Raw genomic sequence first — 23,854 nt, forward strand, 5'->3', positions numbered from 1 at the left:
GTCAACTTTAACACCTGACAAGCTTGATGAGCAGCACTATCATCAAGAAAGATTTCCTGCCAACTCTCCTCTTCTCCCACATGGGAGGCACAGGAACACTGGACCATGGGCAGGGTTGTGAGGGACCTGGCAGGGGGAAGTGAGAAGCAGCCCTTTCCCCTCCAGGCTTCCTGTCTTGGGTAGTCTGAGCCCCAAAATACATAATTTGTTTCTGTAGTTCCTGGAAAAAATATAGAGCTAAGAAGTAGGACTTGAAATAGTCAAGATTTTTTTGATAAAAGATAAACATTAATAATAAAAGCCTTCCTTTGATCAGAAGCCTTTCATAATTACAAAGCCACTTATATAGAAAGCATATACTTCTAAGGTATGAAGAGGATTTCAATCTACCTCATTTCAGATGATGCAAAACCAAAAATTTATAAAGTTCTAGAGACCAGTAAAATATTCATTCATTACAAGATAGCAGTTATTTTGAGGACTCATAGTACAAGCCACACTAGGAAGCAAAGCAAAAACGATTAGAGGCAACAGCAAACATGCACTCGTTTAGATCACAATTTCTTTGTAAATACATGGAAACACATACCCATTTTTCCACATCAACTTGCTGTGGAAAGAAAAAGCCAAAATAAATAACAAGCAAACAAATAAATACCTGGCAACGTTTCAATTAATGTCATTTAAACAAACTGAAATATGGTCCCTGCACCAAAATACTTCCAATTCTAACGGATAATAAAGGTATTCAAAATTTTAATTAATAACATTTAATATCCTCAAACAAAACCCTCAATTTAGTAATCAGAACTTCTAAAGTTATTAGGCTAGAAAAGCACAACGTACATGAAATAATCATCATCCAACATATTCAAAAGCAAACATGAATGTTTACCTCATTTTCAAACCTAATAGGTCTCTGGATTTATGGATTACTATTCTCCTCTAATTATAAGTATCTATTTAATGAAAAAGGTCAATTTAGAAATATAGCATCTAACGATAAAAATCTTTCATGTAATGTAAGTAAAATTCCTTACTCCAATCTTCCTAATATTGTGTAAAATGTCACAGTATGACAAAAGGCATACCTTGCCAAATAATCCTGAAATTCTATCAGCATCAAATTATTTTTAAAATTATACTTACTAATGAATGCATGTTAGCCTCACAGTCATTATGTGAATCTTTCAAAAAATAAGTGAATATAATTACATTCCAAAGTATAAAGTAGAATACAAAAAACATACATCAACAAAGACTGCCTTCTACAGTGCCCGAGGATTCCTAGCAAATCAATCAGAACGACAACCACAAAATTCAACATTGGGGGGTATGCCCTGTCTCAGAGTTTAGATTTCCATAACCCACACCCCTTCTATAACACATCTGATTGGTGTCCTGTAAGACTGGAGGTTTGCTTCAGATCCTGCATACATTTAAGTTTATTGGTAACTGTTTTCCTTACAAAATCCATTAATCAGGGAAGAATCTAATGCTATTCAGGCAGACATCTTGGGCCATACTTAAGAATCTGCATCCCTTGGTAAGCAAGTGCCTAAGAGGAAACGTACATAAATGTAACCTACGGAATGGCTATTTTAAAAATATTACAAAGTGACATAAAAATATCAACATAAATATACAGGTGGAATTGTTTGAAGCCCCAGTGAAATTCAATGAATTCAAGAAATTCACTTGAATTTCTTGTAACAGAGTACTTTGATTTATTTAATAATTTATTTAGTCCTCTTAATCTGTTCTAAGCCTCCTTCCAACCTTTGCATTTTAAAATCACCAATTGCTATTTAAGAAAGAAAAATTTACTGAACAGAAAGGTCCAGTTTTCACTATAGATTTTTATGGTATTTGGCTGTGATATAAAGTTCAGGTGCTCATTTTAAACATTAACCTATTAATTAATTTATTTCTTTCAATCCCAGTTATAAAATGGTTACCATTTACTTTTCTACCTCCAAAAGGACAAATTCTTATATTTATGGTCTTTTAAGAACAATTCAAGGAAATTGAAATGATTTCTTTTAAATATTTGTCAGGAAAACAAAATGTGCCATACTTTCAGTGACTTCAATGATTAGCAAAGATATTATATTTGCCCATCACTATTTTCAATTTTAAATGTTAAACGTTCTCTCTCTCAAACACACACACACACACACACACACACACACTTGTGCATCAGTGCAAGATAAAGAGTTGCAGGATTTTTCTAGAAGAGAACCTATAATCAAGAATCAAAACTACTATTAGTAATTAGTAATAGAAGTTCTTTAATGATGTATGTTTACAAAGAGAAATAGTTTCTTAAGTAGCAAGAATTAGTAGCAATATAACGAACTCAGCATCCCAAGACCCAAAGACAGGCTTAGCAAACAGCATGTGCCAGGGGTGAATTCAGATCAACACACAAGACAAGACAAATGGCCCACAGATTTAAAAGACGAAAGTGCACTAAAGTTGTAATTATGCATAAGCGATGCAGAAAGATTTCATGACACGTATCTTATTAATGTTAACAAGAATCATTTCATTAAATGCCTGCAAACGGTGAAGAGGAGAATGATTTCTGAGGAGCTAATTGAGGAAAGGAAATTTAAAGTTCACAATAACCTTGATTAATTTTATAGTTTAAATAATTACCAAATCCATAAGGCATATAAGACAAATGAACATTCATCCTAATCATTTATTATCTAAACATCTGGGACTTTTAAAAAAATACAGAGATTTTATTAATTTAGAAAAAAATAAATATTTTAATATCTCTCGAAAATTACATCAAATATTCGATCACAGTAAGACTAAAAAAAAGACAATCTCATTTTTCAAATAAAATTTACATTTAAAAAAACAAAATATAATTTAAATACCAACCTCATTTAGCAGAGAGGACAGGAGTTAAAAATACAATACAAAAGTAATTAATTCTAAATTATATCATTACATGGAAGATGGAATATTCATATGACATCTCTATTTTTCTATTCATATTTTTCTATTCATATTTTAGTAATATATTTAGGACATATAAACATGAACTACTCCGTAACCTTAAAAAAGTTGGTTGATGGGACGCCTGGATGGCTCATGGTTGAGCATCTGTCTTCAGCTCACGTCCTGATCCCAGAATCCGGGTTCGAGTCCCACATCGGGCTCCTTGTGGGGAGCCTGCTTCTCCCTCTGTCTCTGCCTCTCTCTCTCACTTTCTCTGTGTCTCTCATTAATAAACAAATAAAATCTTAAAAAAAAAAAAAAGTTGGTTGCTTCTTCCAAATTGCTTAACTCATTTTACTGTGTAAGGTGAAGAATTTTATTACTAAATCTGTAAGCCAGGCATTAAGAAGTTACTCTGTGCCATGCTTTGAAACTAAACACTTTACATGTAATCTTATTCACTGCATTTTACAATATGAAGAAACAAAGGACACATAAACAAACGTAATGAAATAATGTTACTTAGCTACTAAACAATGGAACTTGACCTGAAATTGAGTCCCTGACTTCAAACTCCCACACCACTGCTAGGTACACCATATGCAAGTTATGTCCTTTTTTACCTCTTCTGTTTCAAAATTTTATTCTGCATTTAATTAGAAATTGCTCATAGCCTATTTCTTCTGGTAAATGCCACCCAATACAATAACATCAAGATAAGAGAAGGTAAAATGCACCTAGAGATTTTTTTTTTTTTTAAGTAGGCTACATGCCCAATATAAGGCTCAGACTCAGGACCTTGAGATTAAGAGCGGGATTCCCTACCAACTGAACCAGCCAGGTGCCCTAAATTTTTTGTAACAAGAAGATGTTATTTAGTTTCAAATTTTCAAGGTATGTTTGGGTTTCTGCACAGATAAGTTTCTAAATAACTACACTGCAACAATAAAACATTCATCAAGAATATACAGTTTTTAATATCAAGGCATAACACAACAAAGTAATTAAAATACTTAATACATGCCTATAATCAACTATGGTGCTGATAATTTTTTAAGTAATAAATTAGAGAAAAGTGAAAACCAAAAAAACTGTTCTATCCTATAAATAGTTCTCCACCTCACAGACTGTTTGACATTAAGCCTGGAGGGGGAGAGGAGGGCAAGAACATGAAAATTTGCACACTGTGTACCAGGATTCAAAATATGATGAAGTCATCTAGATTTTTTTAAGTAAATTATGATTTGGAGAGGCCATGTTTTTCATAAATATAATGAGTTCAGAAAAATATGTAAGTCATGAGTACACAGTTTGCTGAAATTGTACTGAGTAAACAAACCCATGTAATCAGCACCCAGATCTAAATATAGGACACTTCGATGATCTAAAGGCTGCCTTCCCATCCTCTCTAAAGGTAACCATTATTCTATCACTATTAATTAGTTTTTTCTTTTCTTATTTTTAAAAATATTTTTTATTTATTTATGAGAGACACAGAGAGAGAGAGAGAGAGAGAGAGAGAGAGAGAGAGGCAGACACAGGCAGAGGGAGAAGCAGGCTCCATGAAGAGAGCCCGATGGGGGACTCAATCCTGGGACTCCAGGATCATGCCCTGGGCCAAAGGCAGGCTCTAAATTGCTGAGCCACCCAGGCATCCCTGCCTTTTGTTATTTTAAAAATATAGATCATGTTCTCTTTTTATCTAGCTCCTTCAGCTGACATTAGGTTTATATAATTCATCACATTGTTGAATGTGGTAGTAATTAATTCATTTTCCCAGCTTTATAACATTCCACCATATGAATATATCACAATTCACTTATCCATTCAACAATTGGAGTACTGATGTAGTGCAACTTAGAAATGAAACTAATGAAATTTTTCTGCAATTTCTCAAACAAGTCTGACCCAAACAGTAAAAATTCAAAATAAATTAAAACTATTTTGAAATACAAATCAAAACTTCAATGAGATACTACCTCATACTAGTCAGAATGGATAAAAATAACCAGTCAAGGAACAACAAATGTTGACAAGGATGTGAAAAGGGGGGAACACTCTTCCATTGTTGGTGGGAATGCAAGTTGGTACAACCATTCTGGAAAAGTGTGGAAGTTCCTCAAGAAGTTAAAAATAGAGCTATCCTACAACCCAGCAACTGTGCTACTAGGTATTTACCCCAAAGATGCAAATGTAGTGATCTGAAGGGGCACCTGCACCCCTAATGTTTATAGCAGTGATGTCCACAATAGCCAAACTGTGGAAGAAGGCACGATATCCATCAACAGATGAATGCATAAAGAAGATGTGAGATATAGATAGATAGATATAGATATAGATATAGATATAGATATAGATATAGATATAGATATAGATATAGATATAGATATAGATAGATATAGATAGATATAGATATTACACAGACACACACTGGAACGCTACTTAGCTGTCAAAACGGATGAAATGTTACATCAACATGGATGGAACTGGAGAGCATTATGCTGAGAAAAATAAGTCTATCAGAGAAGGACAATTACCACGTGGCTTCACTCATATGTAGAATGTAAGAAATAGCACAGAGGATCATAGAGGAGAAGAGGGAAAACTGAATGGGAAGTCATCAGAAAGGGAGAAAAATCATGAGAGACTCATAACTATAGGAAACAAATTGAGGGTTGCTGGTGGAGAGATGGGGAAGGGGATGAGGTGACTGGGTGATGGACATTAAGGAGGGCACGTGATGTGATGAGCACTGGGTATTATATGCAACTGATGAATTACTGAATTGTACATCTGAAACAACGATGCTCTGTGTATTGGCTTATTGAGTTTAAGATTTTTAAAAACTACTTTGAAAAAAAAAAAAAAAAAAACCTCCTTTGTTTTGGATTGCATATTTCCTTTTTCCCACCTCTCCAAAACAAAACATAGATTCCTTGGTGTCTAGTTATTTGTTGAATAAGTCACCAAACCACCATTTAATAAGGAATTTTAAAAATTGACATTATACATTTTTATTAAAATATTGACATGTAGATAGATCAATTACATCTCAACAAGCAGTGAGTTTATCCCTTAGCAGCAGGAACGGAAAAGAAACTAATAAGTATTTCCATAGATACTGTGCTGGGTATTTTTATACTCGCCTTCTCCCCTTTAACTGTTTTAAACAGTTTCAACAGTTAGCAAGGATACATTTTTAACAGTTTTACTTTATTTTAAAGATTTTATTTATTTATTCATGAGAGACACAGAGAGAGAAAGACGGAGAGAGAGGCAGAGACACAGGCAGAGGGAGAAGCAGGCCGTGCACAAGGAGCCCAATACTGGACTCGATCTCAGGACTCTAGGGTCATGCCCTGGGCTGAAGGTGGCGCTAAACCATGAGCCACCCAGGCTGCCCCATTTTTAACAGTTTTAAACTTTTTTAACAGTATTAACAGTTAGCAAGGATATACTTTTTCTTTATTTGCATTTTCTTTTCAATTTCCATATATATTTACAAATAATAGAATTGGAGATTCACTGGATCTCAAACTGAGGTGGTTACCTAAATCCTCTCAGGAGCAAGCCACATAATATTAAATAAAAGATACAAAGTATTAAATTAGAACAGACAGACATGGTACTAAAGCTGAGGAAATTATAAACAACCAAAAAAAGCATGTTTCCCTACTTCAATACTTAATGTGGTTTGTATTTTAAATTACATGAGCCCCCAAAGTCCTTTCTGCCATCAGTTCAAAAAGAAAAAAAAATTCATCATAAACTTATTAAGCAAATGAAGTGATAAAAGTAAGTCCAGTAAAATGCACTGAATTACACATTAGTCCTATTTCTTGGCTTTATTCTGATTTTTGTATTAATCAGACAGAACCTTCACATTTTCGGGAGTTTGTGAAACCATGAAACAGCTTTAGCACAATACAGTCAGCTTGGCAATCTTCCACATGAACTCATTTAATTTAATTCCAGGAAAGAGTTTAGAAAATCTACTCAAAAGTAATTTTTTTCCTTCCAAAAGTTAAACTAAATAATAGAGGACTAAGATCTCCCACTTCCTAAGTTATTCCCATCTTAGAAAAGGAACAGTCCTGTAATACTATTTAAATTGCCTCCTGAATTTGTCCCAGTCCTCAGGAACACCTACTTTCTCTAAGCAGAGAACATGTCAAAATGGCTCTTGCATGAACTTTAATATGAACGAATTCAAATGCATAAGTGCTCAGCAAATAATATAGTAGCTCTCTTTCAGGTAGGTTCTCATGAGAATTACTATGTTCAATTAAATGCCACAAGAAAATTCATTGGGGAAAATAAATCATCAAGAAAAGAATGAGCAATTTGTGAGGGAAAAAAGTAATGAGGTGGAACTTGCCCTATTAAGAATTAAAACATTTCCAAAATACAGTGATCAAATCAGTGATGTTTGGGAATAATGGACAGATCTGTATGACAGAGTATTTAATTTAGAATAACACATTTGGGAATGAATAAATTTAACGTAGAACTTTAAAAAGCATCATAATTAATTTAAAAATGGGAATCATCAGTCATGAAAAATGATGGAACTTTTGCTTCGCTATTGGGGGAAAAAAATCAACTGAAATACTAACCTTAAATAAATTCTAAATTAATCCAACATGAGTAATAAAAAGCTCCATATAATAATAAACTAATAAATTCCAGATTCATTCACTATAAAAAAGTGAGAGATGCAAAGAAGGACACACTGATTTCAACAAAACAATTCAATGCAAATCCAGTGAAAATCTCAGCAAGTTACTTTGTGGAGGTTGACAAACTGATTCTAAAGTTTATATGGGAATGCATTAAAAAAAAAAATAAATAACGAGAATAGTCAATACAACATTGAAGGAGAAAAAAAGATGAACACAATCCAACATCAAGACTTACTCTTAAGACAGTGTGGAACTGGCAAAAGAATAGACAAATAGATCACTAGAATGGAAGAAAAAGCCCAGAAATAGATTCACATAAATATAATCAATTGATCTTCGGGCAAAGGTCAAAGGTAATTCAATGAAAAAAGGATAGTCTTTTCACCAAATAATGGTGGAACAACTGAACAACTTCATGAAAATTAAGAAAAGAAACAAATCCAGACACAGACCTTAAAACCTTTGCAAAAATTAATTAAAAATGGTTCACATACTTAAATGTAACACATAAAACAATAAAACCCCTAGAAGGTAATACAGGTGAAAATCTGCATGACCTTGAATTTTGCAATGACTTTTTAGATAACAACACCAAACATGATCCATGAGGAAAATAATTGATAAGCTGGGCTTCATTAAAATTAAATCTCCTGCTCTGTGAAAGATACTGTTAGCCAAAAGGAAAGACAAACCATAAATGTGAGAAAAATCTTTGCAAAATACAGATATGAAAAAGGACTGGCATCCAGAATATACAAAGAACTCTTACAAGCAATCCAATTAAAAATTTGGCAAAAGATTTCCTAGGCACCTCACCAAAGACATTATCAGATGGAAAATAAGCATACGAAAAGGTGCTCAACATAGTATGCCATCAGAGAATTGCAAATTCAAGTAACAGTGAGATGCCACTTCACACCTGTAAGAATGGCTAAAATCCAAAAACTGACAACAGCAAATGCTGAGGAGGATGTGGAGCAACAGGAACTCTCATTTCTTGTTAGTAGGAATGCAACATGGTGTAGTCACTTTGGAATAAAGACTCTTAGAAAAATAAACACAGTTAACATTGTGATCAATCACATTCCTTAGTATTTACCCAAAGGAATTTAAAGCTTATGTCTGCATGCAAACCTGCACATATGTTTACAGCAATTTTATTCATAATTGCCAAAATTTGGAAACCAAGATGTTCTTTGACAGGTGAATGAATTAACTGTTGGGCCTCTCATATGATGGAACAGTAGTCAGCAATAAAAAATGAGCTATTAGGCTAGGAAAAGACATGGAGGAATGTCACATGCACATTGCTATGTGAAAGAAACTAGTATGAAAAGACTATGTACTGTATAATTCCATCTATGTGAAATCATGGAAAAGGCAAAACTATGGAAATAGTAACAGATCAGTGGTTTCCAGTGGTTGAGGGAGGAATAACAGGTAAATAACAGGGGATTTTTAAGGCAGTGAAACCATTTTGTATGACATAATCATGGTGGATACACGACATCATACCTTTGTCAAAACTCATAGAACATACAGCACGAAAAATAAATTCCAATATAAACTATGGGCCTTTGAGTATCAGGATGCATCAGCAATGGCTCATCAATTGTAACAAATGTACCAAATGAAAGCAAGACTGTAATAATAGAGGATTTGGGTACAGGGGGTATAAAAACATTCTCAACAATTTTCTGTAAACCTAAAACTGTTCTAGAAAAAATACATGAAATAAAAACATTTTCAGAGGTAAAAAGAAAAACATTTTAATATAAAAAACTGGATATATGTCACATAATTGTTATGTAATATAAAATGAGAAAAGTGTAAGCAAGCATAAAAACCCAATATTTCCGTGATAGGAAATATTATTGCTGGCTGGGAGCTTTACAAGGGTTCAATATAGAGCATATTCAGGGAGTGAGTCCAGTTTAGGTAAGAACTGCAGAGGAGGAAGAACTAACCAGAGACAGAAAGAAAACCTAGGGCCTAAATTCCTTCACAAACATGAAGGTCATCCAGTACAGTTAAATTAGGAACAGTCTGCACAGGAGACAGCTCTGGAACAGTGACAAGCTAGTGAAAAGACCTAGAAAGGGATTGTCAAAGCAATCCTGGACAGAACAGCATGCAAATGATCTAATGATTAGCTCTACCTAACCAGGTGCACAGATTCCTTCCTAACTGATTTTCTCAAAGGAACCAAAGACCTCCTCCTGGGGAAACTACAAACAAATCAACCACATTTACATATCTATGTAGCCGCCTCCTCAAGTCCAGCCTGGAAGCTCAGCAACTAGAGCTCATGAATAAATACATGATACAAATCACTTCCCTACTCAAATAATTGGTATACACCCTAATGCTTCTATTCTGTAAACCATTAGAAACAAACCAAAATTTCCAGGCCAAGGGTACGTGCACACCATCCCATTTTTATCTTTGACCCCAAAAGCTTGTTACTTCACTCCCCAAAAAAGCATTTGCTAAGTGTTTGCAATGCACACATTCCATTTACATCCTGTCCAGGAAGAAACGACCCTGGGTCTCAGACTCTCTCTCACCATTTTCTCTGCAGAGAACTAGTTACTCATCTGTAGGATGAACAAACACAACTAACTCCGGCCTATGAAGTGCTCCACTTTTCTAGCTTACTATTGCTTCTTCTGTCACTTTCCTATCATTTTTCTCTTTGCACTGTCTAATCTCATCAGGACACTTTTCTCCCATGTCAGATAATGCAACACTTTCAATATGTTCTTCCCATCTCAAGCCAGGCTCACTTTCTCTAGAACTATGGGAGTCAGTACACTACAATAGGAAGCCCATTCCCTGCATTCTTGGGGTGCTGCTCTTTGCACTCTGTGAATGGTCTAGGGGCAGTTGTGAGGTTATCCAGTCCAGTAGAGAATTCACCCACAGTTCCATGCAGTCTTAGAGCTCCTGGCCTCACCATGACCTCAGAAGCCGCATGAACATAATCTGGTTGTACCACCAGTCCTGACTTAAATGTTCCATCTGGTCTTTCGAATCCTTGGGTTATGCAGGTCATTGTCTTTCTCTTAGAGCTCTGATATTAGCTGTAAAACAGGACAGCTTCTGAGAACGTGTGCCTGCAACTCAGAGGAGACCCTTGGCCTCCTTTGAAATCATCAAATCTGAAATTATGGGAGAGACTTTGTAAGTGTGCATATTATCTGTGTTTTCTTCTGGGGAAAGGTACTATAACTCTTATCTGGTTCACAAAGGCACCATGCCAGGGAACGGCCATATGAATTCTCACCCAGACTGGGACACTTCGGATAGTAAAAAAGGGAAATAGCAGGAATTAAGCTAGGACAACAGGGCTTAATGTGGATTGTGCCAGGCCAACAAGGATGTGTGGGTTCTTGACCCCAAAAGTTAATTTTCCATTGTCCCCTCTGAAAATACTCTTTTTCCTCCACAACAGAGAGAGGCAAGGTGAAAGACAGCTACACTGCACAGGCAAAAGTTCTACCTTCAGTTCCAAACTGCTACAATCGTAGCAGAAACACAATTTTTGGCACTTTCAGCCCCGTAATTTTTGCATCATCACGTCTACCTTGAACTTCCTCAAGTTGGCAATATTTACTGAACATCTGGTTCATAACCTACATCCTAAGTGCTGGTGGTAGAGCAAGTGATCCCAATAGACCAAAAGCCCAGACCTGATGGGGTTTACACTCAAGTGGGGATATGTGGTCTGGAAAAAACAATGGAAATAAAAATTAAAAACAGAAGCACACAGTATGTTCAAAGGTAATAGTGCTTTAGGGAAAACCTCAAGCAAGTAAGGAAAAGGACTAGCTACAGAATAAAGAGAATAATGGATGGTGCTGATAAGCAGAGGTGAAAGAAAGTCTATTAAATAAGACTAGATTATTTTAAGAAAATAAGGGAGAACTTTAAGAGAAAATCATGGGACAGTTGGCTTAACAGATTATGAATATCTTTAAATTGCTGGTAAATTCAGGAATAGTTTATCACATGAATTTACCATCTAATTCATTTGCTATCAAATATTTTATGTGCAACATATTTTTAAAAATTTTAAACACACACACACACAAATCTGAGGAAGATGCCCAAATTGAATGAGAGTAATCAAATAAAATAATCTATACGTTCAAGATTCATAATCTAAAACAGTACGTAACTGTACCATGGTGATTAAATTACACGTGAATTAAATTGGCTTCCTTATTGAGTTTGATGCTGGAGCCTCTGGAAGCCACATCATTCAACTACACAGAAATATGTAGTATCCTTAGCTTCAGAATAGATAGTCTTTCTGGATATAAGTAAAACAGACAATGTCTACTAAAAGAATATATACATTTTAACCACAGACAAATATCCACACTCACATAACATAGATAAATGATGGTTGCTCAGTGAATGCTTTCAGCTATATGGCCTTCTGGAGATTATAATCATATTCATCTTTTAAATCACTGCACCAAATTCACAAATCCAAGACAGGTACATGGCTGTGTACAGAGGCTTTAGACAAGATGCTGGATGACTACCACATCAAGCTAGTAATTTGTTAATTTATTTGCATTATAACTCCATTCCCAAAGCAGTATTTGTGTTTTAACCAAGGATGTTCCTGAACAGCAAGATAAATAGAAATCAGTCTCTGGAAAGAAAATGTTAAGTTATGGTAGATATTTGGGAATTGCTTCTTCAATATAAATAATAACATCAAATTGTCTGCAATATAAGGAGACTAATCCATTAAGCTTTTCACAGTTGTTACCTATTAAGGACATCAGCCATCTAGGATGTGATGTATGAGTACACAAAGGGAGAACAGTGCTGGAAAAGTAATTAGAAGCTCCTTCCTCTGTACTCGCACTGAGCAAAATTTCTCTTTACTCTTAGATCACTAAATTTCTCAAGAGCAAAGATTCATTCTTATTCAACTCTACATCTCCAGCCCAGAATTCACAACAGCAACTCTATTGACTTTGGTTTAATGAATGCTGCATGAATCAGTTGAGCAGAAAAGGGACACAGCTCTTCTACTTCTCAGCTATGCAGACAACTGAAACAAAGACTGATTTCTTTTCCTAGGTAAGGATTTAACTTCTTAGACCTAGTTTGGCTCATAAACCTGGAGAATCTGAAATACAGATAAATATTTTCAATTAAGGTATATGGATGCTAACTCCATGCCTGCTATGTACTGTAGCAAGCAATGTTAGAAATCATCCAATGTTCACTTACACATATAACTGTTTTCTTTCTTCCAAAAAAAGAACTCAGTTTCATAGATGGACCTTTCTTCTCTCTTTCCCCATGCTCTGAGCTAGTTGTGATGATGACATTTCCTCAGTAAATAATGTAGTAGAAAAGTCTACCGGGAGGTTTCTTTACTCTGATAAACAAAAAACAGAACGTCAGCTCCTTTTCCTGCCTATGGAAGATGTTAAATTTAGATATCATCCCTGAAATTGCTACAGTCATGTGAAAATAATAAGGGAAACTAATCTAAGAACTAAGATAGCAGAGAGAACAGAGGGAAGAGAATGAATGACCAAGAACCTGAGCCAGAGCCTCTGTCAATTAAAACTCAGTTATCTGCCTTTGGACTTTTTGTGTCATTTATTGAAAACCATATATGATTAAGTTGTGAAAGAGGACACAACAGTTTATAATATGACCATGTTTAAGTAAGAATATTTTTGTAAATGATGTTCTAGATGGATATAAGCTAATCTTTTAGCAATGGTTATCTTCAGGAAAAAGGGAGGATTATGAAGTACTTGTATTCAGTAATCTGCTGTATTACTGTTATGACAATATAAAATTAACATGGTTCTGGAATTTAAATTTTAACTGAAAAAAAATTAAAAAAATAAAAAATAAAAATAAAAAAAATAAATTTTAACTGAATTTTTTAAAGATATTATTTATTTATTCATAAGAGACACTGAGAGAGGCAGACACAGAGGTAGAGGAAGAATCAGGCTCTATGCAGGGAGCCCAATGTGGGACTCGATCCTGGGACTCCAGAATCATGCCCTGAGCTGAAGACAGACACTCAATCACTGAGCCACCCAGATGCCCTAAATTTTAACTGAAATTTAAGTGTATATTTATGTCGCATGAACCGCAAGCACTAATAACATGTGTTCCCTCAGCTTTATTGAGATATAATTGACATAAATCACTGTAATATAAGCTCAAGGTGTTGAGCATAATGGTTTGACTTACACACATTATGAAGTGATTATTGCATTAAGTTTAGTTACCATCCATCATCTCAATACAGATACAACGAAAAAAGAGAGTAAAAAAATTTGTGAGGAGCACCCTTTAACAACCCTCCTGTATAACACAGAGCAGAGTTAACTATAGGCATCATGCTGCATATTAAAGCACCAGAACTGATTCATCTTATAACTGAAAGTTGTGATCTTTTGACCCACCCTCCCTCCAATTCTCCCTTAACCCCTCTCTGGTAACCACAAAGCAGATCTCTTTTTCTACAAGTTTGTTTTTATTGTTTTTGTAGATTCCACATATAAATGAAATCATACAGTATTTGTCTTTCTCTGACTTATTTCACCTAGCATAATGTCCTCAAGTTCCATCCATGTTGCTGCTAATGGCAAGACTTTTTTTTTTTTAATGGCTGGATAATATTACATTATTACACAATCTCCTTACCTATTCATCCATTAATGAACATTTAACGGTTGTTTCTGTATCTTTGCTGCTACAAATAATGCTGCAGTGAACATGGGGTGCAGATATCTTTTCAGGTTACTATTTTTATTCCCTTTGGATATATTCTGAGACGTACAACCGCTGAATCCTATGGTAGTTCTATTTTTAATTTTTTGAAGACCCTCTATACTTTATTCCACCATGACAGCACCAAGTTAAAATCCTACCAACAATGCACAAGAGTTCCCTTTTCTCCAAATCTTCACCATCATTTGTTATCTCTTGCCTTTTTGATGGTGGACATCCTAATGGGCATGTAATGGTATCTTACTGTGATTTTGATTGCATTTCCTTAATGACTAGTGATGTTGAGCAACTTTCTATATACCTATTGTCCATCTGCATGTCCTGTCATTTTGCTCTAGCTCCATTCCTGTCATTGTAAATGGCAAAATTTCATCCTTTTTAGGGCTGAATAATATTCCATTGTGTATATACCACATCTTCTTAACTGACTTGTCTATCAGTGAACACTTGGGCTGGTTCCAAATCTTGGCTTCTGTAATAATGCTGCTATAAGCATAGGGGTGCATGCATCCTTTGGAATTAGTGTTTTTGTATTCTTTGGGTAAATATCTAGTAGAGTGATTGATGGAACATAAGATAGTTCTATTTGTTAACTTTTTGAGAAACCTCCACACTCTTTCCCAGAGTGGCTGCACCCATTTTCATTCCCACCATGAGAGCACGAGGGTTCCTTTTTCTCACCCTCACCAATACCTATTATTCCTTTCATTGTTGATTTTAGTCATTCTGACAGGTATGAGGTGATATCCCATTATAGTTTTTTGCTCTGCCTTTCCCTGATGTTAAGTGATGTTGAGCATTTTTTCATGTGTTATTCTTGGTCATCTATATATCTTCTTTGGAGAAATGTCTGTTTATGTCTCCTGCCCATTTTTAAATTAGATTATGTGTCTTCTGAGTGTTGAATTGAGTAAGTTATTTCTATATTCTGGATACTAGCCCTTTTTCAGATAGGTATTTGCAAACATATTTTCCCATTCTATAGTTACCTTTAATTTTGTTGATTGTTTCCTTTGCTGTACAGAAGCTTTTTATTTTGGTGTAGTCCCAACAGTTTATTTTTGCCTTTGTTCCCCTTGTCTCAGGACACATTATCTAGAAAGAAGTTGCTATGGGTAATGGCAAAGAAGATACTTTTAACATAGCATTAATCAAGCAAGTAAATAAACAAATGAAGACATATATATGTATCTATAATTATATTTATAAGATTTATTTATTCCCATATTCCAGCTAGACATCTTGATGAAACAAAAATAAAAACTGTGAGCATGGCATTATTTTTAAAAAGTATCCCTGGTTCAGTCTTTGGCTCTGATCTCTTCAGAGTCAGGTGCCTAATGAGTCAGGTATTTAAAAGTGGAATACTAATCATTTGATTCCATATTTTAATGGAGACTTAGGACATGCAGAGTAGTAACATATTTAAAAATGGATGCACAACATCAAGTGTTTAGCTTTGTTTTTTTCCAGTGAGTCGTTAACTCAGCCATATGAGAAATTTATTTTTAATAATGTACAGAACACAATCTATATTATATGAAATCACAGGCAAGGTTTGGTAATCCTTTGTCTTCCCACCTCATTATCCCAATTCACTTTAATGAAGAGGAAAGCAAATGGAAAAAAATTAACATGGAAATAAAAATCAACTGGGCTGTACATAACATTAACTCTTTTAATTTTTGTTGACCAAGAGGTTGAAAAAATAAGGCATTTACATGCACTGCCACTGGGCATAAACCACATTACCAGAAGAATGAGGATATAAAAGAAATATTAAGATCTATTTTCAGAGTGCTCAATAAATAATGAAAACTAAAAAAACTCTTCAGAGGATAGTCTTTTCAATATGTGTGTATCTATGAATTCGTATGTATATATAAGATAGACTGATATTAACAGTGATTGATTTACAAGAAACTATACGTCCTTCTTCAACTAGATTACTCTGATTTTCATCTAATATTGTCCACAACATCTTCAAACTACATCACAAAAATAGTAAGCAGAATAATGGTATCTCAAAGACAACCAAATCCAAATCCCCAGATCTGTGAATATGTTAAACAGTACTATGAGGTTCATTTGGAAGATAGAAGACAGGCCAAAAACCCAAGAGGCTAAAAAAGAAAAGGCAAAGAAATAGATTCTTCATAGAGCCTCTATAAGAATGCTATTCTCCTGACACCTTGATTCCTTTTAGACTTGTGACATAAACAACTGTAAGAAAATACATTTTTGGTGTCTTAAGCTGTCTGGCTTGTGGTAATTTTGTACACCAGCTATAAAAACTAATACATGTAGCTTTTGTGGCCATTACCTCGCTTCTATGTTAAGTATTTGAATCTTTATTTCACTACACATAGTTATTATCGTTGCTTTGAACTTTTGTCTAATAAAATAATCTCAGGGTTGGTTTTGGTGGTTTTTTTTCTTGACACTGGGACACATTTGCTTGTTTCCTTCTACATCAACCAATTGTGGATTATATTCTGTCTTTTAATGCTCTTTAGATTCTAGAAACTAATACATAACACTTAAGAATGTTGAAGTATTTGTTAAACAGGTATTTAACTTGGGAAACTCATACTGCAAGATGCTGAGTGACAGGATATTGACAAATATTGGTTAACCATAAAGTTGAGGACCCATTTCTGGGTTATCTATTCTGTTCCATTGATCTATGTGCCTGTGTTTGTGCCAGTACCAGACTGTCTTGATGATCACAGCTTTGCAGTACAACCTGAAATCTGGCATTGTGATGCCCCCCGGCATTGTTTTCTTTTTCAATATTCCTCTGCTATTCGGGGTCTTTTCTGATTCCATACAAATTTTAAGATTATTTGTTTCAACTCTGTGAAGAAAGTCCATGGTATTTTGATAGGGATTGCATTGAACGTGTACATTGACCCGGGTAGCATAGACATTTTCACATATTTCTTCTTCCAATCCATGAGGATGGAATGTTTTTCCATCTCTGTGTCTTCCACAATTTCTTTCAGAAGTGTTCTGTTGTTTTTAGGGTATAGATCCCTTACCTCTTTGGTTAGGTTTATTCCTAAGTATCTTATGCTTTTGGGTGCAATCGTAAATGGAATTAACTCCTTAATTTCTCTTTCTTCAGTCTCATTGTTAGTGTATAGAAATGTCACTGATTTCTTGGCATTGATTTTGTATCTTGCCACATTGCTGAATTGCTATATGACTTCTAGCAACATTGGGGTGGAGTCTTTTGAGTTTTCTATATACAGTATCATGTCATCTGCGAAGAGGGAGGGTTTGACTTCTTCTTTGCCAATTTGAATGCCTTTTATTTCTTTTTGTTGTCTGATTTTTGAAGCTAGGACTTCTAGTACTATGTTGAATAGCAGTGGTGAGAGTGGGCATACCTGTCTTGTTCCTGATCTTAGGGGAAAGGCTCTCAGTTTTTCCCCATTGAGGATGATATTTGCTGTGTGCTTCTCATCAATGGCCTTTAAGATATTGAAGAATGTTCCCTCTATCCCTACACTTTGAAGAGTTTTAACTAGGAATGGGTGCTGTATTTTGTCAAATGCTTTCTCTGCATCTATTGAGAGGATCATATGGTTCTTGTTTTTTCTCTTGTTGATGTGATCTATCCCATTGATTGCTTTACGAGTGGTGAACCAGCCTTGCATCCCGGGGATAAATCCCACTTGGTCATGGTGAATGATCCTCTTAATGTACTGTTGGATCCTATTGGCTAGTATCTTGGTGAAACTTTTTGCATCTGTGTTCATCAGGGATATTGATCTATAATTCTCCTTTTTGTTGGAGTCTGTCTGGTTTTGGAATCAAGGTAATGCTGGCCTCATAAAATGAGTTTGAAAGCATTCCATCCCTTTCTATCTTTCAAAACAGCTTAAAGAGAATAGGTGTTATTTCTTCTTTACATGTTTGATAGAACTCTCTTGGGAAGCCATCTGGACCCGGACTTCTGTGTCCTGGGAGGTTTCTGATGGATGCTTCAATTTCCTTGCTGGTTATTGGCCTCTTCAGGTTTTCTATTTCTTCCTGTTCCAGTTTTGGTAATTTGTGGATTTCTAGAAATGCATCCATTTCTTCTAGATTGCCTAATTTGATGGCATAGAGCCGCTCATAATACGTTTTTAAAATCGTTTCTATTTCCTTGGTATAGGTTGTGACCTCCCCTCTTTGATTGGTGATTTTATCAATTTGAGTCTTTTTTCTTTTTAATAAGGCTGGCTAGGGGTTTATCTATCTTATTAATTCTTTCAAAGAACCAGCTCCTGGTTTTGCTGATCGTTCTACAGCTCTTCTGCTCTCTGTTTCATTGAGTTCTGCTCAAATCTTTATTATCTCTCTTCTTCTGCTTGGTGTAGGCTTTACTTGCTGTTCTTTCTCCAGTTGCTTTAGGTGTGAGGTTAGCTTGTGTATTTGAGTTTTTTCCAATTTTTTGAGGGAGGCTTGTATAGCAATGTATTTCCCTCTTAGGACTGCTTTTGCTGTATCCCAAAGATTTTGAACGGTTGTATCTTCATTTTTATCAGTTTCCATGAATCTTTTTAATTCTCCTCTAATTTCCTGAGTGACCCATTCATCTTTTAGTAGGATGCTCTTTAACCCCCATGTGTTTGAGTTTCTTCTAAATTTCTTCTTGTGGTTGAGTTCTAGTTTCAAAGCACTGTGGTCTGGAAATATGCAGGTGACAATCCCAATCTTTTGGTATCTGTTGAGACCTGATTTGTGACCCAGTATGTGGTCTACTCTGGAGAAAGTTCCATGTGCACTTGAGAAGAATGTGTATTCAGTTCACATTCTTCAGTTCAGTGTTCGGATGGATATGTTCTGTATATATCTGTGAAATCTATTTAGTCCAGTGCATCATTTAAGGCCCTTGTTTCTTTGGTGATGTTCTGCTTAGAAGATCTGTTATTTGCTGAAAGTGCTGTGTTGAGGTCTCCTACCATTAGTGTATTATTATGTAAGTATCTCTTTACTTTGGTTACTGATTGATACACTTGGCGGCTCCCACCTTAGGAGCATAAATATTCATGATTGTTAGGTCTTCTTGTTGGATAGACCCTTTAAGTATGATAGAGCGTCCCTCTTCATCTCTTACTACAGTCTTACTATAGACTAAACTTTATTTTATCTGATATGAGGATTGCTACCCGTGCTTTCTTTTGAGGACCATTTGAATGGTAAATGGTTCCTCACCCCTTCATTTTCAGGCTGGAGGTGTCCTTAGGTCTAAAATGAATCTCTTGTAGACAGCAAATAGATGGGTCTTACTTTTTCATCCTGTCTGATACCCTGAGTCTTTTGATGGGATGATTTAGTCCATTCACGTTCAGAGTAACTACTGAAAGATATGAATTTAGTGTCATCATAATGCCTATTTAGTCCCTGTTTTGTAGATTGTTTCTGTGGGTTCCCTCTTTCTTTTACAGGTTCCCCCTTAATATTTCTTGCAGAGCCAGTTTGGTGATCACATATTCTTTCAATTTCTGCCTATCCTGGAAGCTCTCTACCTATCTTTCTATTCTGAATGACAGCCTTGCTGGATAAAGTATTCCTGTCTGTACGTTCTTCTCATTTAGATCATGCCAGCCCTTTCTGGTCTGCCAGGCCTCTGTGGAGAGGACTGCTGATAATCTGTTATTTCTCCTCATATAAGTTAAGAACCTCTTGTCTCTTGCTGCTTTAAGAATTTTCTCTTCATCTTTTTTTTAATATTTTTAAAATTTTTATTTATTTATGATAGCCACAGAGAGAGAGAGGCAGAGACACAGGCAGAGGGAGAATAGTCACAGAGAGAGAGAGGCAGAGACACAGGCAGAGGGAGAAGCAGGCTCCATGCACCGGGAGCCCGACGTGGGATTCGATCCCGGGTCTCCAGGATCACGCCCTGGGCCAAAGGCAGGCGCCAAACCGCTGTGCCACCCAGGGATCCCTCTCTTCATCTTTGAAATCTGCAAGTTTCACTATTAAATGTCGAGGTGTTGAGCGGTTTTTATTGATTTTTTTGGGGGGGATCCTCTGTATCTCTTGGATCTAAATGCCTGTTTCTTTCCCCAGATTTGGGAAGTTCTCGGCTACGATTTGTTCCAATATACTTGTGGTCCTCTCTCTCTTTCAGCCTCTTCTGGAATCCTAATTAGACATATATTCTTCCTGCTCAAGCTATCATTTATTTCCCTAAGCCTTTCCTTGTGAGCTCTTGTTTTTCTCTTTTTTCCTCAGTTTCCTTCCCTGCCATCAATTTGTCTTCTATGTCATTCACTCTTTCTTCGACCTCATTAACCCTAGCAGTTATAACATCCAGTTTGGATTGCACCCCTTTTAATCTATTTTTTACTTTGGCTTGACTAGATCTCAATTCTGCAGTAACTTGCGCTTTCTTCCAGACCCACCAGTAGCTTTATAATTGTACTTCTGAATTGATTTTCTGACATCCTATTGAAATCCAAATTCTGTAACTCTGTGGCAGTGAGTATGGTTTCTGGTTCTTTCTTTTGTGGTGAATTCTTCCTTCTAGTCATTTTGTCCAGTGCACAGTGATTGTATGAATGGACTGAGTCAAAAATATCAACCATGACCTAAGTAAAATACACCCTAGATAATTCTGAAGAAGTCAGAGACCAGAAAATAAAAGAAAAAGAAGAACAGAACAAAATAAAACAAAAGCATCGCTAGAGTGAAAAAAAACAAATTTTAAAACAAAGTAGTAAAAATAAAAAGCTAAATACCAAAAACAAGAAGAAAACAGGAAAAAATAAGAAAGTAAAGAGGAAAAAGACAAAAAAGCAGGGGGATGGTGGTGGTGAGGAAGTGGTAGTTGAGAGAGGATGTAGTCTACCTGAGGGGTTCTAGAGGGTGATTCTCTTGTTTCTGAGTATATTTTGTTCTGTATGTTAGAAGATTCTCAATCCCAAATTTATATAAACGAGCAATATTTATATAAAGCCCAGCACTGACCACAAAAGCATAAACAAGATAAAAGAAGGATGTAGAATGGTAAGGAAGAGAGAAAATAATCCCAGAGAATGAACCCACATGGTATTTCACTTGGTTTTGGGTGTATGTCTGTCATGTGTTAGAAGGTACTAACTTCCACCATCCCATAGCACAGACTTTCATCCACCTTTAGGCTAAAAGCCTTAAAAATGAGGAAACTCATACACAATGATCCCATTTTTTAAGTGAGACTCCAATCCAGAATCTGTCTGTTTTTGTCCAACTCTCCAGAGCCTTCAGGTGTTTGGGGGTTTTGTTGTATATCGCTTTAATATTTGGTCCAAAGTTTATAGTACTTCGTCAAAGAGAGTCAGGTCTGGTAGGAACTGGTTCAAGCAGAGTCAGACAAAAATCATGAGAATAATGATAATAGCTATAGCATGTCCTGTGTGCAAGGAATGTTGGTCACACTTTTGGTACATTAACTTATTTGATTCTCACATCTACACTATGAGGGAGATATTACTATTTCTCTTACTTTATAAATGAAAGAACTGAGGGAAAGAAAAGTTCAGCAGCTTTCCTAAGATTACCAGGAACTGAACGCAATATGTTTCTTCCAGAATCCATATGCTTCATCACTCCAAAATCTGTATGGGTCTTCTCAACCTTCCTCTACTGCTCTTGCATTTATATGAAATGATCTTAAATGCAATCACATGCCTGAAATTGGTGCTTCACTGTTTGAGAAATGTACCTTTTAAAAACTCATTCTTGGTGCTTCAGTGTTTAAAAAATGTTTTCTCAAAGGATTCACTTATCAGTAAATTTAGCTAGCTGCTTTCTTGATGCATTTTTGATATTCTGAGTATGTGCTCCCAAAAAGCAGAGGTGTTATCAGAAGGATGAGACAGCTGTATTAATAATACCCTGCATTCTCTAACTCCATTCCTCATAATAACTGGACATGTCAGAGTCTGATGTATATTTCTATTGATAATTAAATCACTGTAGTATCCTGTACCTTTAATTACAGACTGTACACAATTTAGAAATATGAATGTTCTTAGAATTGCATGTAAAATAATACACCATTTTAGTAAATTGAAACATAAGAATCATTTAAGGACATCTCTGGATATATTAGATGTTGTCCTCCTGGCAAGTACAGTTTTCTATTAGAATTTTAAAAACAAAAGCCTAATGAGATGAAATCATTCTTTGAAGAAAAATTTAAAATGATTTTTACATTAATGCTTAGTATTATTTCTACTTGTATTAGAAATGATTGTAGAAAGTCCAAAGAAAATTCAAAATTCAAAGGAATGACAAGTTCCACATACTCAATCCCTTCATTGTGCTCACACTGTGAGTGTACATACTTACATAACACACATCAAACTGTATTGTAATTGTTTTTCTATACCTGCATTAGACTGTGGACCCATTAATGGCATAAATCACTTATTATCCATCTTTCTATCCAAAGGGCTTTATAAAGTTTATCCTATATATGTTCAAAAACTTTATATTAAATAAATGAATGATGAGAACTGAATGATTTTATTCCTAATAAACAATATTTTACATTCTGAATGTTATAGATTTTTAAAGTATTATTTGTAATTTATAGTAAATTACCAATTACCTACAATATGAGGAAAATAGAACATAAATTAATGATACCAATCATAATCACCTAAATCATAAATTTCAACCTACTTCCCCCAAAGAGCAGGACAGAAGGGGTAAATATTGGTTTAATTTTAGGTAATTTTTCTTGGTTCAAGCTATAAATTTCAAACAACAAGGAACCAATATAGTAAAGTGGACATAAGGCAAATGCAAAAGAGACAGGGTTTTATAATTCTCTCAGAAACAACTAAACCAAAAGACAGAAAGGACAGTCAATGTCATAATTTTAAAATATACTCTCCTAGGGTGCATGGGTGGCTCCGTTAGTTAAGCATCTGCCTTTGGTTCAAGTCGTAATCCTGGGGTCCTTGGATCAAGTCCCACACGGGACTGCCTGCTCAGCAGGGAGTCTGCTTCTTCCTTTCCCCCTGCCCCTTCCCACTCACTGCTTGTCTGCTTGTGTGTACTCTCTCTTGCTCTCACTCTCTCTCAAATAAATAAATAAAATCTTTAAAAAATAAAATATATCCTCCTAAATATACAGGTAAGTCACTTAATATACTCATTGCATTAAAAAAAGGAATGCCTTTTCAACAAATGATAATTAAGAAAATTATTATATGAAAAAGTAAGAATCTTCAGTAAACTGCCCAGACTCCAAAACACAAAGCTCTTTCCACTATACTATGTGCCCTCTCACTTCACATATGTGCTCCTATGAAAGGGAATCCTTAAACTAGACCCCAAACAAAAAAACAAAAGTATAGAGAAAGTGTTCAAAAATGCTTGTGAATTAACAAAGACATAGTAAAATAGCTAAAAGCATAAAACCACCTAGAACACTAAAG

At 35.3% G+C, this 23,854-nt stretch overlaps 1 protein-coding gene across 4 annotated transcripts in view; it reads right to left on the reverse strand.

Moving 5' to 3' along the window:
* Positions 1–23,854, reverse strand: part of RYR2 (ryanodine receptor 2) — a 727,449-nt gene that overhangs the window by 433,408 nt on the left and 270,187 nt on the right. For all 4 annotated transcript variants that reach the window (XM_077894379.1, XM_077894378.1, XM_077894377.1 and 1 more), the window contains exon 4: positions 590–610. In XM_077894379.1, coding sequence (XP_077750505.1) covers positions 590–610 — 21 coding nt within the window. The remainder of the gene's footprint in view (positions 1–589; positions 611–23,854) is intronic.

Source organism: Canis aureus, chromosome 4 (assembly GCF_053574225.1).
Source record: "Canis aureus isolate CA01 chromosome 4, VMU_Caureus_v.1.0, whole genome shotgun sequence".
In the NCBI taxonomy this organism is placed as follows: domain Eukaryota; kingdom Metazoa; phylum Chordata; class Mammalia; order Carnivora; family Canidae; genus Canis; species Canis aureus.